Consider the following 18,348-nt stretch of genomic DNA (forward strand, 5'->3'; position numbering starts at 1 on the left):
TGTTTTGATGTACGTAGTTGTAATGCTGGCGTGAAATTGTGATATTTTGAAAATTGAATGCAGAAAAGAACGGTATGCCGTCCAATAACCAAGAAAGAAATGTTAAAATAGCATTAAGCAAATGCAACGGGAATATGATTTTCTATGGAAGGGTATTAACGCAAAAATTACATCTTGCTTTCTTACGTTACATCGTGCTTTCTAACTTGTGCATCTTGCATTCTGTCTTGTACATCTTGCATTCTGACTTTTACATGTTGCTTTCTTACATGCACATTATGCTTTCTGCTGTGTGCGTCTTGCTTAATTGTATGTTGATATCGTTATTTAACGATCAATTATTATTCATTTGTTGATCTGGTATTTTAATTCAATAACTTAACCTGCAACTGTTTGTATTTAGGTCTATTTACTCAGCTTGAATGACGAATGTCATAAGGTAGAATGACGCATAGCCGAAAGCCGAATGCAGCAAGCATAATACGACGCGACATCTGGTGTAATAATATGTGACACCCAAATTATGCTAACAGGTGGCGCTACAGTTATATTCTCGGTAAAGTCCGTATTTGCGGTTCGGATTCAGTTTACCAAGTTACGTCCCTTTGTTTTAAAATTTCCATTTCCACTATGGAGGAAATAAGGTAAATATATAAACAAAACGATTTAACCAATTTTTGTATTTATTACTAAAACTCTGTGGGTCAAATTATATTTCCAGCTGACAATGACAAGTTGCAAATTTCCAAATCAATGATTTTAGAATTATTTTTTTATCAACAAAATAATTATAAAAATAGAACAGTTGTTCAAAGTGTTTGGGCCATAAAAAAACTTCTTAGTAAAATATTTCATCCTCTTGAAAAGTTCCTAATTTTTGACATGGCTTATTTTCAATACCTGTGACCATCCACAACATTTTTTAATGTGTTTTTATTAATTAGGACATTTTCTTGCCTATTTTCAAACTAAATTTGTACACACAGTGTTAGATTTTTTTAAATTCAACTTGTCAAAAAATGTCATTTTTCACTAAGTTGAAATTATTCACTAAGATGCTTTATGAATACGGCCCCAGGTTCTTGTTCACAGTGTCAGCTTAAAACTGAATTGAAGGAACTGCTGCCAAAATCAGCTGATTCTGAGAAAAAAATAAAAAAAATTGTCAAAACTGTCAATCTGTGAGAGTGCAGCTTTAAGACAAATGATTTCATAATATTTATTGATGAGTACATAAAAACAAAATGTACAAAAATGGTCCCAAGAAATGGTTATAAAATGAATATTGCATGTTGGGCTGAAGATGCCTTTTTAGTAGTTTTCTTTAGTTGTAGCCTTCATGATATTGGAAATGTATAACAGATCTTATTCATTTAAAACAAAAAAGTTTTATACCTTAAGGCAATAGTATTTGCAATACAAACACCACTAAGAATGTAGAAAAAAATGTTTATTAATATCTTCTATGACAAACAATTCATTTGATTAACCTTATATTTTGTCATTGGTGTTTTGTTTCTGTTGTAGGGAAAACCATGAGCAGACGGAACTTTCGCATATAAAATCTGCTATTAGAGACAGAATCATCCAGGTCGCTAATAATGTTGGCAATTTCCGGACTGAAAACATAGAATATGAAATAGACTCAGTAAGGACATTACTAACTCAGTTGTCCTATCATGTAGATGTAAATATGAGTTTTGATAAAGTTAATGAAGCCTTTGATATCCTTATGAGTGCTGAATCAGAAGAGTCTGTCTGTCAGAAGAAACCAAATTTATTGTATACTTCTGCAAAAGGCCGACCTTCTTATAACATTCCTGAGGAGACACTTTTATATTTTATTGAAAAAGGATTTACATTAAAGCAAATGTCGGATATGCTGTCAGTCAGTACAAGAACAGTCAGCAACAGAATGGAAGACTATGGGCTTTCAATAAGGCAGTCATACTCTTCCATAAGTGATGAAGAACTGGTGGCAGTAGTTCAGCAGAAAGTGACCCAATTTCCTTCCATTGGATACAAGTCAGTTAAAGGACATTTGATGTCAGTAGGCATTCGAATAACGGAATCACGCATTCGCAGAATAATGAGAGAAGTTGATCCACTTGGCGTTATGCTTCGCAATGTTCTCTGCAGGACATACACGATCAGGAGACGGTCATACTCTGTGCGAGCACCAATGGCATTATGGCATGTGGACTCTAACCATAAATTGATAAGGTTACTATAAATAGTTTACTTAGTTATTTTGTATGAACTGTAATCCATACATTTCAATTCTTATCAAACAAAGTATTTTAGATAAGTATACAGTAGCGTAGTAGTTACGAAGTGCCAATAATTATCCAGGTCATACATCTTTTTCACTGCATATTTTATATTACACTTAACCTCATGACAACTATCAATCAAACTGAGTTACTCGGTCATACATGCATATATTTTTATTCATAACATTAGTTTTTTTAACATGCCTGTCTGATATAAGTACCATTGTATGAAATTTAAGTTAAAATGAATTAATATTATCATCGCATGTGATTTGTTTTATTTCAGATGGAGATTCATCTTTCATGGTGGCATTGATGGCTATTCAAGACTTCCTGTCTACCTACAAGTAGCTGCTGACAACACTGCTGCTACAGCTTTCGCTTCCTTTCAAATAGGTGTTCAGCAGTATGGCATACCAGAACGTGTCAGGACAGATAAAGGCATGGAAAACATCAGAATAGCTGAATTTATGCTTCAGAATCATGGTGTTGAGAAAAGAAGCCATATTACTGGCAGAAGTGTACATAATCAACGGTTTGTAATAATATTCCTCTTTTAATTAGTTTGAGTTTTAGAAGTAATGTTCACCATTTAATACTTTTTACATTGTAGTTGTAATATCATACAATCTTTTGAGCCAATTTACTATACAAATGGTCCGAAGACTCAAATGAGTCACTATGTAGACATTTTTCATTAGGCGAAAAAAAATGTATGTTTGTTTCTGGTTTCATGCCCAAAAAGAAAAGGGTAGGTGGGTAGTAATTTTTTAATCTTTTTCTTTTTATAAGGCAAATTGATTTTTGAGATTTTTCTGTTACCCAAAACTTCAACTTATATGCTTATGAACATCTATACAATCAGCATGAGCAACACTGGAATTGTTTAGACCAAAAACACTTCTTTTTTAACTTTTAAAAGAAAAAAATCAACCAAATGATAAAAAATATTTCTCAAGGCAATAAAAGGTTTAGGGTCCAGGCAAAAAAATAAGGTAGGTCGGGAAACTGGAAAGAAACATATATTTTGTACGCCTTATGATTATTATGAATTTGACCATACCATGATGTTTCATCCATATATTTACTTTTGGCATTTGATTATGTTTAAAATGTAATTTGTGAAGACAGTTAAAATTTAAGGTCAGTCTCTCCCAATTCCATTTCTTGGGAAACACAGTACTAGCATCTATTAAGAAAGGACATAAGAAAGTACTCTTTTAAGGGAATTAACCCATGTTTTTGTGGTTAGCAATAGAACACATGCACGCTACATTTTATGGAAGTTTAAGACTGTACTTGCCAAAATCGTGTATAGTAGGACATTTATATAGTGATTTATGATATGTCCCAAATTTTATTTGAAAGAAAAAGATTAAATTAATCAATTAATCAATGTCAGCCATTGTTTATTATCAAGTTCTTGTTGAAGGTTAACTACATATGTTTTGATTTCAGAATTGAGCGGTTCGGGTGGGAACTGTGGCAGGGATGCACCTGCACCTACTATGAGCTATTCCGTACAATGGAACAGGATGGAATTCTTGATGTAGACAACGAGGTCAACCTCCTTTCTCTTCACCTTGTCTTTCTGAAGAGGATTCAAAGTTCAGTGGACCGTTTTGTACATGCTGTTTCCAATCGACCACTACGGACAGAACACAATAAAACACCGATGCAAATGTGGATTATGGGACAATTCTTGGACCCAAAGATTCAGCTTACTGCTGAGGTAACTATAGCTAGGTACTAATTTATTAAATTTTAGCTCATCTATTCGCAGAATAAGGAGAGCTATACTGGTGTTGGTGTCTGCATCATACCTTGGTTAAGGTTTTGCACGCAAGTACAAATTACACTATTGTGTACCAAGTACTTGATGTATTGCATTTAAACTTTATTCAAGGCTTCCCAACTATCACACCAACTAAAAAAGCAAGTAAGATAACTCTTTCATGCATTTAAAGCCTGTCAAGCTCAAGCTTCTTCATTCCTATTAAAACACAGATTAGTGAATCACTTCTTTTAATGTGCATTTGATTACCTAATCGCCAATATTCTACATGATTACAAGTGCTGTAATGTGGTTTTACAGTTTCTATGCTAAACCAAAATTGAGTAATGCAAATTATGGCCCTTAATTTTTTTAATTTAGAAACTGGTTAAAGTTTTGAGTGACACTTCTTTAAAGTCCATATCCTAGTAACCAATTGATTTATTACATTTAAACATTATGCAAGGTGTCTCAACCATTACACTAACTAAAATAATCAAGTAAGATAATTCTATCTTGCATTTAATGCAAATTATGGCCCTTTACTTTTCGACTTAAAATTCTGGTTCAAGTTTAGAGTGCAACTATATTAAAGTCCATATCTCAGTAACCACTTGATTTATTACATTGAAATGTTTATGCATTTAATGGAAATTATGGCCCTTTATTTTTTATAAAAAAAATTACAGGCACACATTGCATCATGCATTCATTTCTAAGACAAAGCGTTACTTTTTTAAATACAGACAGAGCTTGAAAATGTTATTGTTTCTTCAATGTCAAGAAAGAAAGTTTGCATGTATACTCGTTTTGGCATATACGAGTCGTACTGTCTCCAATATTGGAAGTTTTTAACACCCCTTATACACTGTCAAAGCAGTATCATAGATGTTCATATCAATGATCACTCTAGATCCACCTCTAATACACCGAAGGTGGTTGTATATTTTTCAGGAATCAGAGGTTTATGGCATGGACTTTGGAATTCCTGAATCTGTTTGCAATGATGATGAAGAAAGTATAGTTGTACCACAACTGTTACAAGTGCCGGAAGTGAACTATCCTGAGGCTGAGATAAATGCAATACTTAACAGCCTGTTGACACACCATTCGAAGTACAAACGTACATGGATGTATGTTCTCTCTTTGAATCCATTTGATTGGTTTTCATAAAAATAACAGATAGCTCACACAAGTTTTGCAAAAACAAAGGGACATTTGTATTAACTACGAAAACAAGTACTCTTAAGTTGGAAGTTTTGCATTCTTGGTATACATAAATGAATAAGATATCACTACAGTACAAATTCATGTGGACAGTATAGTGATGATTGATTGTATGATATTGCGATATTGCATGCACTATGGGTTGTCCAGCTTTTGTTTTATTTTTACTGTTTAACAGGCCAGTGGTCTTCATATTTCATATACGATATTTTTCTATGGTAACATTGATTACTTTTAGTCAATGTAAACAATAAGAGCTGAAAATTGGACCGATTGTTTGGCATGTTGTGCAATGAATGGAAATAATTAACCATATTTGAATGGTGTTTTGAATGCAAGTCTCACTAACCTCTCATTGTCATTTGTGTTTAATTTAAATTTCAAACAAAGCAGAAAAAACTTGCGATTGGATTGTCAAATGTTATGTTTTCCTCACATTTAAAATTGACCAAGTTAATAAATAACTTTTGTCTGACTTTATCCAACTTATCTAGGCACTTTCCACTTTAGACTTGGGTAAGGCCAGGGTGTCAGCTGAATAGTTAAGCATAATAGCCAGGTCCTAACTTTTTATGTTAACCATTTTGCACAACAACATCATAGCTGTGACAATTAAATCGGAATAGCCTTTTTTTATATAAAAGTACAGCATAACACAAAGAAACACTTTACATGGTTTAAGATTTATTACAAACATGATGAGTTTTTAAATATCATATATGTTAAGTTGTGCCTTGTCAAAAGCCACGTATATCAGATCAAGCAGTATCATCTTGGTGATTACAAACAACAAGATATGCTTAAATACAGCCACATCTGTGGCGAAAGTGAAACTGTTTCATTAGATAATGGATACAAATGTTTATCACTTGAATTATGTGCCTTGTCAGTGAAGGAGGGCTATATGCAATGTTTTGTATGCAGTTATAAAAAACAATAAGTACATGTATGTGTTGTTTTTTTATATTAAAAGTAAATTGTGTAGTGCACTTGCTGACAATGATGTTTCATGAACAAGAGCACGGCTGAGAGAAGCCTAATCCATATCCATAATGTCTCGGATAAGATTTGTTTTCTGCATTATGTATAAAATGTATATTGTGCATAACAGTTCTGTATTACATGACCCATGATATCATTTAGTTGCATCATTGTTCAAGAAAACATAGATTGTAATAACATATAAATACAGGATAAGGATGTATTTATACAAATATTGTTTTTATGAAATACAACATTTAATATATCATAGAACAATGCAATCTGAAAGAACTGTTTCATATTGCTCCATGAGAGCAGAAAAATACTCTGTTAGCCTTATTCATTCTAGAATAATTCTTAAAATATGTTTACAAAAGGATTAGGCAAAAAAGAAAACCTCAATTTTATTGTATTGACCTTACTTAAAGGTCATAGGTGAAGTCCAAAAATGATGTCTTTATTAGTGAAAATTCATGGCTGTCACACAAATTACAGTCCATATGGTAAAATATTGACCTCTCAGTGGTAATTTGAAAAATCAGTTTTTGTTCTAAATGTATAATTTATAAAATGGCAGTTCTACATGTGCCATATTGATGATTGATTTGTTTTTAAAATATGCCATGAAAGGTCTTTGATTACAACTTGGTATAGATACAAGAGAAAACATCATCTTAACAACAACTGTCTCTAGAAAACTGAGGCACTCACAATAAACAATTTGCCACATATTCAAAATAATGCTATAGATAGATCATTGCAATCTATTTCTTGATTATTTCTCAGCTAGGTAAAGCATCTTCGAATGTATAAAAGATGTGGTCCAGTCTACATGGAAATAATTTCTACAGTTTACATATAATAAACAAGAGTATCGCTAAAAGCGATGGATGCCTCCCAAACTGTTCTATGATACGGCACACATTGTAATACAATGCACTGGGTATCAGATGAATTGTTGTAGCAGCATTATACACAAGTTGAAAAAAAATAATAACATGCAAAAATATTGGCAGGTTTGAGAATTTAATTTTAAAGTATATTTCAAGCAATGAAATAAAAGAACAGCAATTGTTAAAGGGATAAATAAATATATATGCTGGGCAAAATTAATATTCTTGTGCACTGCACTTCCTGTCATTGCCATCTATACCAAGTTTCATTTGAATCCCTTTAGTACATATCAAGATATGGCCTCAACAAGCACCAACTTTATAAATTTGCATGATTCTTGTGCAGTGCACTTACTCACATTGTCATCTACCTATTTATCAAGTTTCATTTTAATCCAATACCTAGTTTCGAAGTTATTTACTCGAAAAGGGTATGACAGACGGGCAGACAGACATGCAAAGGTACAAAGCGGCGACTATATGCTGCCCTCCTTTAAAAAGCATAAAAATGGGGCCATCCCAATGAAGACTGTTGTTTTTTTTAACCCAAATCATTTGAGCTATCTTGGGGTGGTAATCTAAGGAACATTTTTACAAAATCTGTTCAAATCTAGCCATCTTTGGCAAAATGACATAGTATGGTAAAAACATGGCTAGCAAATGAACTTTGTTCTATTCTTTAAAGATCTCTTTACTTTGGTCATACAACATTACGCAATTCCAAAACCAACAGCATCAACAATAAGGCTCAAAAAGTGCTTTTCAAAAGTCTCGTACTCCTGAATACGAGCAGTCTGTGAGAACATAATTGAAGGTGCACATGTGTTGACAGTTGTTAAATTATTCGATGTGTGGCTAAATTCAACCAATCCACATTCTATATTTCGTGGAAGTGTTTCACATCCTATGAGAGCCTGAAGAACATGTCCAGTGTTAATCACCACCTGTGTCTTAACTCCATCGTAAATATCAATCCATGGTGTGGACAGTGTTCCGCCTGAAAAACGAAACACGGGCTTGAACAGAATAATAATTTCTACCTGAATGGAGTATATTGCCCATATTGTTAAAAAATAGATGGTAGGTAAGGTTAGATAATCATATCCTTACTATTTTCCCAACATACATACAATGACCAGTTCACCAGTAATATATAGGTTTTATCAAGAAAAAAGTACCAATGACAGACTATAATGCTAGTTCAAAGATTGGCTTGTCCTATTGTTGTCTCATCAATACTCAAAAGATCAATTTGTATGTGAGGCGATTGTTAAAAAAAATGCAGTGGCCCAACTCAATTTTTGTTATGCAGTTGAAAGGAAATAAGGTTGGTTTTTTTCTTCTATTTATTTTAGAATCAGGGAAGAGATGTATATCCTCACAGGTGCAGAAAGAATAACAGTTTGGAACATTTTTGCAGACTTAAATTAATAAATAATTAATAATTGTTGACTTGGTGAAATATATCGAACATTTTTAACTGAAACAAACAAATTTACTCTATTTAATGCAATTGATGTAAATTAAATTCATGAATCCAAAAACATTACACAACGAAGTGTCAATAATCAATGATTTTTTTTGCCATTTGACTTGTAATCATTTTTTCAAAGGTTAAACATTTTGGGATAATGGAGGGGAATTTTGACCAAATTTGGGGAAATAGGTACATTCCTTGGCTAGGTGAATGGGACCTTATACTGGCCCTAAAAATTAGGGACAGCCCTGGGGGTTCTGTTAAATTTGAAGTGCATATAAAGATGCTCACATGCAGACATGAATAACATATTAAATTTTTTTAAGTACATACGTTCCGCTTTCTTTAAGAATTTCCCAAAGTTATACATGATCATTTCTTCCCTTGGCTTCAATTCGCTATCTGGTGTGTAAGTCGGTTTGAAGAAACTTTGTACATCCGACGCACTAACTGGAGATGTGGTAAAGAACTTTATACTCTCCTCAGCATGTCCCTGGATGGCAGTTTGAACACCAAGAAGTTTCAAACCTGCAAAGAATGATTTAGGAACATATAAAAAATTATACTTTTCAATGTCTTTAGACGTTACCTGAAATTAAAATGTATACCAATTTGCTTCCATCTGCTTGATTTGAAGTAAAAGAGAAAAAAGATCACATTCGGTTATGGTGAATACATATCAACATCCAGTGAAATGTATGCTTTAGAAGTTTTAAAAAAGGTTTAATTTTGACAAATCTTATTTCATATTAATCTTTAAATAAAACGGGTGCACCTATCAATAATGTTTTATATGGGAGTGATGTTCCTTGCTATATAAGGCAAAATGACACTGGCAATGTGTGCATACTATGTGTCTCACTATATACTTGACCTGCATGTTTGAAACTTTAAAAATACTAATAACAAATTGTTTCCTTACTGAAATCATTTGAAATCATATTCATGTATTTACAACACAATACATAGGTTTTTTTTCCAAAAGTACTCGGTATCAATACTGAATACAATCATCCATACCATTGAGTCTTGTGACATATATACCTTACTCCATTCAAATATTGGACGTTCTTTAGTTTATAATGTCCAACCTTTTGCATGACATTGACAAGAAATGATCACAATGGCTTGATTCTTTTCTTTAAACCCCCCCCCCCAAAAAAAAAACATTGATTTTCAAGGCCACTGTATACATTAAAACAAAAATATAGGAAACTGTGACAATCTTTTTCACTTTCCAATTTAGAATATAATTACTAAATGCAAATACTAAATACATATTCACATTCTTGCCAGTTAAATTCCCTATATGAAGTTTCCATAGTATCAAATTTCTGAGACAAGGCTCCTAACTCATTCCAAACACAACCAGCTTCCCAGTATTGAAACCATGTTTAACATTTTTCTTTAAAATCTATTTAAATTCTTAAATAAATGGCTTCAGAACTTTAATAGTACCTTTAATTGTCACAGCGTTTAATTTTCTAATACATCGTAAATGAGCCCTTAAACTTTGCAGACAAACTGATACCGAAGTAATTCAAACTGCTGACAACCTATCTTTTTCAAATTAAACATTGATATTGTCCGATCCTTTAAAACATGTATGCAATCAAGATGGAGAAATGCATTGACTAAAAATATTGATTTCAAACAAGTATTTTCAAACATTAAGTAAACCCATGCCTTGTCTGAATTGAAGAAGTGGTCCAATCACATGATAAAAGGTGAAGTGCCGTTTCAGAGCATGTACAGCTTCACTGGTAGTTGATGATGACAAAACTTTTCTAAAGCCCGCCTGCTCCAGCAGATCACCATGTCTTTGAACAAGGTCTCCAGATCCCGTACTGTCTGTTGAGATCTGCAAAATAATTACCAATCATAAATGGGGATTATACCCTTTTGAGAGAGGGAGTCATATTTTAATTTGTTTTAGACTATATACAAAGTTGTTAAATACACTAACCAAACGGTATAAGAAGATTGAGCAAAGGGAGATGATCAACATACATGTATATGTTTGATTCAAATATATCATAAAGTTTCTTACAATTTGTACATGTTTACACTGGAGACTAATTGATAGCACTGGTCACAGTGTTATGGTTTTTATATAATTCCACTGTCATTATCATAATGATGAATGAAACTTCATCCAAAACATTTTATTCAGTATAACATGCTTTAGCATTTTCTTTCAAATCAATGGAGGCTATTTCGTGACAACAGGTAATAGAGTTGTGGTTCTTGTACATTAATTAGGCCATATTGTCATTACTATATTGGTAATTTAAGTTTCATTCAATTCCTTTTAAATCTTTCCAAGTTCAGATAGGTTACAAAGGACCATAAATCATACAATATGTATGAAGTTTGAAGTTGGTATCTGAAATGATTTTAAAAGTTGTAAGGAAAAAACTTGCATATATTTTTTCAAATCTAACAATGGGCTGTGTCTTTTATGTTGTATTTACAGAGAAAAATTACTTTGAAAGGAGGTAAAGTAAACTTCAATTCGTTAACGAAAGTCTAAACATACCTCTTGTATGGCTGCTAACACATCAGGCCTTCCAACATATTCATCTGGTATATCTGCTAGATCTGGTTCTTCACCAGTACAAATGAACCTGGCCAGCAATGGATTAAAACATTTTGGGCCTGGGTGTCCTGCGAGGATGGCACGTGCAGTAGCTCTTCCCATTGTTTCATAGGTCTTCTTTTCAAGTAGGCCTGAATCTAATCTGAATGACCCATTTTCAAAAAGGTCATTGTTCCTAAACAACAAGCTGAAAAACTCCCTGGTTAAGCCACCTGCATCTAAGCCTTCTTCTCCTATAAATGGAATTTTTATAGGTTTTTCCCAGTCAATTGTCAAAGCATCCGATAGTTCTTCAAATGTTGTTTTAAAGAAATTTCTCCTCACAACATTGATTAGCCAGTTTTCATTACTGTCTCCAACCTTCGCTGCTATGGCATCCAATACTGCATCACGAGTCCTTAAAAACAAATATTTCTTATAAATACTCAAGACAGGGAACAAATTGTAGATGTAAAACAAAGCTATACAAGGTCCTAAACTGGATGACAGCATTTTTGGTAGTATAAAGTAAACTCCTAAAATAATAACTCCGGTTATAATAAAACTTTGGATACAACAAACAAATAATTTTGGCCTGATTTTCACTTCCTTATTCCATGTAATGATATACAGATATAACATACTCTGGATATGTTTAACAATTTTATAATGCATGGTCAAGATACACCCCAGTTCAGACAGAAGCACACATGCACATACACGGAGCCGCCATTGTCAAAGCTATGTCGAGCTTACCACAAGCAGGTTCGACAAAAACAGTTATTGTCACCTTATTAAATCTACAGACGGTAACGTTATGCTTATGGACTTGACCACAGCTTTTTACATGTATTGGTTTCTGCGTTTTATCAATGTATTATATTATGCTGACTGTATATAATTTGTCATATGTTTAATTATGTCTTTTGAATAAATTGTTACAATTTCATTTTAACAAACAACCATGAATACCAAATCATCCAGCCAATGAACTAAAATTGAGTGATAACATTATTTGGGCTACCAAAAACACTTACCTAGCAAGGGTGGGATTAGACAGCTGGTTCTCACAACAACTTGCAGCATGCTCTTCTATGGTGCTGACAGGGAACTCATCATGGCATATAGGACACAGCTCTGTACTGCTACATATAAAGAATATTAGTGAATTGTCATTCAATACTGAAATCATTTAACCTAGGTATGTTGTTTTTTTGGTTTAGTAGATTTTAATGATTTCATATTACATTACAATGAATTTAATGGTATATACATGTAGCAAAGTTTTTTTGAAATAAAAACTTTGTCAGTAATTATTTATTTTGATATATTAAATGAAGGAAAACATCATAAGCTGCTGACCTATTAAGTAGTTATTGTATGGAAATTCCACAGAACAAGTAGACTGACCAAACCACAAACTCATTGCTGTACACCAATATACCGCTTTATGTCATAAACCGTTTTATGGGTGTATAAAAATGACATTGTGCAGATTTTAACCAGAACTTGATTTTAAGTGGAAATGACATCCACATGAAATACTTGAAAAAAACTGCAAAACCTATATGTTTGGAAATGTTCTTCATTACTTTACACTGATACTATTTGGTGCAACAGAAAAACATGCAACAGCTGAATGAACAGGAAGTCTGGGGGAAGGGGGTGCAAGATATGCAGACAATATATTCTTCAATATATTCTTAAAAAGCCACAAATAGTAACTGATAAATTGTGTGTTCTGCCAACATTTCAAGACACTGAAATAATTTTTCAAAGACTCAAACATGATATTATTCAGATTCATTAATAAAATGAAACGTGTCACAGGCACAGATGCCCTTGCTATGTGATGTTCAAGATGTTTGACAAAAAAAAATACTTTAATATTTTTCAGTATCACTGTAAATAAACATAGAGTGGAATTTGACAGAGTTCAATGAAGCTTTTTGACCTTTAACCTGGCAACAAGGTTGATTACCTCTTTATCTTGTACAATCCCCTTTGAATGTTTGTTATTTTGGTATGTTCTGGGAGTGCAACAAAGGTCCTTTTCTTGTGTACATGATGAGACAAATTTGAATTACATACTATAATGAATTATTCAATTATTATATTTTCAATCTTGGCAGAACACTTATAAAACTTGTAACTCATAAACTTAAAAAAGAAAATTACTGTTCTGATGGTTTGCATGTATCCATTGCCTTTAAATAACACAACTGTAATTTTAGCTAAACTAGGTCTATCACAGAATGTGAAAAAACAACTGAATAATAGCATATTTGTATGAGGAGTAGTTTGAGGTATTGATAAAATGAAAGTGTGGTAACAATTGAAATATTTATTAGCCTTTCAATAAAAAAACTCTTATCAGATATAAAGAAATCAATTCATATTGGATTATAATACAAAGTTGTATATTACACAAACCAAGCCATATAATAAGATAAATTTGCTGATCAATCTATAAATTGAATATCCTTCAAAAATTAATTTGGCTTTAAAACATTTCAACTATTTTATAAAATTTGTTTTCAGATTCATAACTGATTTTTTTTTAGATCTTAACAATTTCTTTCCTACTGCTGAGAAGGAGTTTTCAAACTTTAATAATTATTGGCAATGTGTAACTTGTAAATAAACAAACAAAATAATTACACATGCAAATTTGCAGACTGGAATCTGTCCCTGGCTCATCTTTGCACTGGGTGCATCTACCTGAAGTTTACAATTTGCACACATTTAATTGATAACAACATATTATGGTAATTAATCTCACTTGCATGAATTGAAAAGTTTGTCTTTTTTGAATATACAGCAGAAACATATATACAAACTCTGGCTCAGTTTTCTTTATGCAAACATGATGTCATATCCACATACAAAATATACAGACCTTTGCTATTGCATATTTAATTTTGTGAATTGAATGGTCAATAATTGCTTTTACCAATGGTAAGAGTTAAGCACAAAGTAAGTTTCCCCCCTTAAAATAAAGATTTAAGCTCACTCCAACTAGTTCTCTACCTACACATGTACCACCCAATAAAATCTTAAAGATTCCTTGTTATCAACAAATGCCTAGACCTTAAGTTTATATGAAATATGAAGAGTTCATTAAAATGGATGGAATGATATGAATTCTGTAGCATGGAATGGGTTGGTCTTTAATCAAAATCTAACTTTTGATAGATACGAGTAATTACTAGTGAGGTACCTCATCAGTCCCACAAGCATCAATATGGAGGCGAAGACGTTGAAGAGGAATACTTTTGCCACACCTCAAACACATCTCTGTTGTTTGATCATCAGTATCAACCTGTTTCAAAATTCTTAATACATTTATACATGCATACACTTACTATGCAACTTCGATAATTATTCTTTCCTAAATAGTGCTAATAAATTTATGCAGATTTGAAAAATTACATACATGTCAATTAGACTCTCTGCTTTAAAAGATGATAATAATTTCCATATAGGATGCTGAGTAAAAACGAAGACTATGGTGTTTATAAAAATGCAATGCTACTTTGAGCTGTTTAAACCAAAACTAGTGACACAATAAACATTTCTAAAGTTCGGAGCTTTGAGCACATGAGTATTATCTTACTGTGATACAGTATCTAGAAATAACTGAAATAAAACAAAAGCTAAACCTTATAAGAGGCAATCAAAGAAATCAATATCCTTATTTCAATTATACCTGTGAGGAGCATAGATTTATATCAAGGTCTTTCTGTATTGGCCTGATGTAGCAAACTGCCTGTCCTAGAGAACTTTCATCACAAAGATATTTTGTGGTATACCCTCCTGGGGGAATTGGCAATGGCTGCAACGTGTATTTGGAGTTCCCACAAGTTCTTAGTAATTCAAATCCACCACAATTGATAATGGGTGGAAATGCCTCCTCTAGCTTTTGTTTAAACAAATCTGCATTGTATGTTTTGATGATGGTCAATTTCTTCTCACCAACACCTGCCTGAAACAGCAGGGCTTTTTCTTCCCGTGAAGGAACTGTATCCTTTAAAAATATGAAAAAGACTTTTTGTGAATTTTTCTTAAATTTCTTCTTTTGCAGGTTATTTTTGCTTTTCTGACTTACTTTCTTATTCAAATGTTGTCAAAATATGACGATACATTGTACATGTACGCTACAAATATTTCCATACAGGAGAAATCCTTTTCACACCAATAGCATAAAACAGGAAATCAGGAGTACAAAAGAGAACTGTTCAATGTTTATTTGTTGTTGTTTTTGTAGTGTCCATTAAAAAAGGGAAACACATTAAAATAGTAATAAATTCACAGTGTGAGCCTTGAGTATGGATGAATCATGCGGCATTATCTCATTTGTGACTTAGATGAGCATAAACTCTTTGGCAACTTAAATAACTTGTTTTATTGAACATCATGGATAAAGTATAAATTATTTCTTCATAACTCCATTGATACCTGGTGAGCGACACAAATTATATGGCACTTCATACATTCTTTGCAGAAAAACAGACACAGAAGTTAAACATTGAACCATACATCAAATGTGATGTGTGGTAAAGAGTATGGCTATATCCTTGGGTGTATAAGACATACACATAATCTGTATACATATCATATACATTGGCTGTCAATATGTTTATATATATATATCTATTTACAATATTTTTTAATTTACCTGCAAACATTTGACAATAGACAAAATCTATGAGTCCAATATGTTACTGGTGGCCCTGTTGCATTTCCTCGCCTGCGGGTCCCTCTGTTGTAAGGGGCAAACAGTGCCCTAGTGGCAGCACGAAGCTCTGCAGAGTGGTTTCTGTTGGATGTAGTCGAACCAATAGATGTTGCTGTTGTCACTGATGGAGTTGATTGTGATTCAGAACAAGTAGTTGATGAATTTTCCGAAACCAAAAGATTTGCTGCCTGCCGCAAAAGCTCTGAAGCCCTTAACTGGTTACTCATTTTCCTGATAAAAAAACATTACTGTAGTTGTTCAGTATGTACATACATAACAGCAAACATGGAGGATTTTTATACATGATGTAGGATTTTTATACATAAAAATCTTTGGACAGCCACTATTTCCTAAAGACAAGAAAACATTACCAATCTTGAACACATTTAAATAATAACGATATTACACTGAACAAGACGAAAACAAGAGAGCTCTGCACATTTATATGATACAGGGCTTTTTCAACAAATTTTGGAAAGAAGCCTAGCCTAATTTTAGCATGTGAAATTCAACAAAATGGGAAATCTAAGCGCAAAATGCAACCAGTGTGCGCCTGCCCTGAAATCGGCTTAGTTACTTTTTATTTCAATGTTTCCTTGATCCGCCACATAGGCATACAGGATTTGCAATTACAGAGGGTGACACATAGGGGAACAGCGTGCGCTCCTTCCTAAGAACTACTTTAAATATGAATTATTATGTTGGCAGAGGGGTTGGATGCCATCTTTAAACCACTAGTGGCATATTAAAAACAGAATACGTTTAGCTTTAACTGTCTAACGTCTCGTAAAACTGTTACTGTGTTAGCACAGTGGCTTGATGACAGGAGTTCATATTAGTCCATCTAGCCATAATAAATAAGTTCAACTAGCCAAAATTATATTTTAAACATACTTCAACATGTACATTTGTATATCATCAATATAATGCATTGCCATAAACAAAGACCAATTCTTGTTCAAAATTATAACTTCTTCATAACCTAATATTCATAATATAAACAGTGTTCTAATTTGAGAAAATGCAAAGTATATGACGGGTTGATTATTTGACCCCAGGTAAGGCACCGATAGACTATGTAAAAGTGTTGTGTGTTTCTTGATTTACATACATGTATATATGTGGTTCCTGTCCTTTGGTCGCTTTCACTAATCGATGAAGGCGAGCGGGGTTCGACGTCATTTTGACAGAAAATGTATGGCGAGTATTTGTGATAATTCGCTATCTGAAGGATTTTCGTCGTTGACTGTTTTTCTCGACAAGGATACTGGTGTTATCATGTACATTTAGGGCCACTGCATCTAGGAGCCAGGTATTTTGCTAATAGCTTACAAGGAAGTTATAATTTTGAAAGAGAATTGGTCTTTGTTTACATTTTCGCTGGGCGAGCATTCCTCACTTCATTATACTTACAGTATAGTGTACTTTTTAATTTTGTCAAATCTCATTTTATCACTGTTAAAGTTTATGGCAATGCATTATATTGATGATATACATGTTGAAGTATGCTGAAAATATAATTTTGGCTAGTTGAACTTATTTATTATGGCTAGATGGACTAATATGAACTCCTGTCATCAAGCCACTATGTGTGTTAGGCGAGACGGCAATGTACACGATCATGTACATCAGACGCCTGTCGCCTTTAATCAAACACTGACAATTCTTTATCACTTACCAAAAAAGAATAAATCTGCAACTGCCTTTTGGTGTATATGAATAGCAGATGTTGTTTATTTATAACAAATGATCAGATGATAAAAAAATCAACCACATGACATCAACCGTAACAAATAAGATTATGGCTAAATTGCAAATAAGGGACATAACTATTGTGATCGATATTCCGGATACTCGTATATTTTTGGTAATTTCCGTATGGTTCCGTACATGTTTCCGAACTTGCGCCCTCTGTCGTAAAAAAGAGTGTAGTTTGCAACCTGCCTTGTTGTATTTGACAAAGTGCGTGCTTCCATGTATTATTTATACATGTATAATCGATTAACATAGGTTTCCTATTTTTGTACACATTAAATGTAGACAGTTTAAGATCATTACAATTAAACTGAACTGATTTTAGCATCAAACATATAACTTCAACGTAGACAAATTTGAAGATAGTCATATAACGAACGATTCATGCAATTTAAAGCAAAATGTGCAAGTCATAATGCAAGATGTGCAAGCCAGAATGCATTGTGTGCATGTCATAATGCAAAATGTAAAAGTAAGAATCCGAGATGTACAAGTAAGAAAGCACGATGTAACGTAAGAAAACAAGATGTAATTTTTGCAGTTGTCGCTTACTAACATTACATCAGAAACTAAATACGGTCTTGGGAGTATTCTTCATATAAAATGCATGTCATGTCTGGCTGACAACATAGTGCCGACTGGAAAACGACAC

The 18,348-nt window shown here is 33.0% G+C and overlaps 2 protein-coding genes across 4 annotated transcripts; one reads left to right on the top strand and one right to left on the bottom strand.

Moving 5' to 3' along the window:
• The first annotated feature begins 581 nt into the window (after positions 1–581).
• Positions 582–6,219, top strand: LOC128207494 (uncharacterized). Its single transcript, XM_052910446.1, has 5 exons — positions 582–644; positions 1,528–2,223; positions 2,560–2,808; positions 3,732–4,005; positions 5,002–6,219. Exons 1-5 carry the CDS (start codon positions 631–633, stop codon positions 5,218–5,220), a joined length of 1,452 nt encoding a protein of 483 aa, XP_052766406.1. The 5' UTR covers positions 582–630; the 3' UTR covers positions 5,221–6,219.
• On the bottom strand, positions 6,164–17,733 carry LOC128207497 (uncharacterized). 3 transcript variants are annotated; one of them, XM_052910449.1, is made up of 10 exons: positions 17,620–17,733; positions 15,882–16,172; positions 14,913–15,230; positions 14,424–14,525; positions 13,865–13,924; positions 12,241–12,345; positions 11,165–11,621; positions 10,312–10,486; positions 8,959–9,153; positions 6,164–8,145 (listed from the first exon to the last, which is right to left on the bottom strand). In XM_052910449.1, exons 7-10 carry the CDS (start codon positions 11,324–11,326, stop codon positions 7,859–7,861), a joined length of 819 nt encoding a protein of 272 aa, XP_052766409.1. In that variant the 5' UTR covers positions 11,327–11,621; positions 12,241–12,345; positions 13,865–13,924; positions 14,424–14,525; positions 14,913–15,230; positions 15,882–16,172; positions 17,620–17,733; the 3' UTR covers positions 6,164–7,858. The 3 variants fall into 3 exon arrangements, with proteins under 3 accessions (XP_052766409.1, XP_052766408.1, XP_052766410.1); XM_052910448.1 differs by having other exon boundaries at positions 12,241–12,348; XM_052910450.1 differs by lacking the exon at positions 14,424–14,525 and having other exon boundaries at positions 12,241–12,348.
• Between the last annotated feature and the right edge of the window lie 615 nt (positions 17,734–18,348).

The sequence above is a fragment of the Mya arenaria genome, chromosome 11 (assembly GCF_026914265.1).
Source record: "Mya arenaria isolate MELC-2E11 chromosome 11, ASM2691426v1".
NCBI classification, from domain to species: Eukaryota; Metazoa; Mollusca; class Bivalvia; order Myida; family Myidae; genus Mya; species Mya arenaria.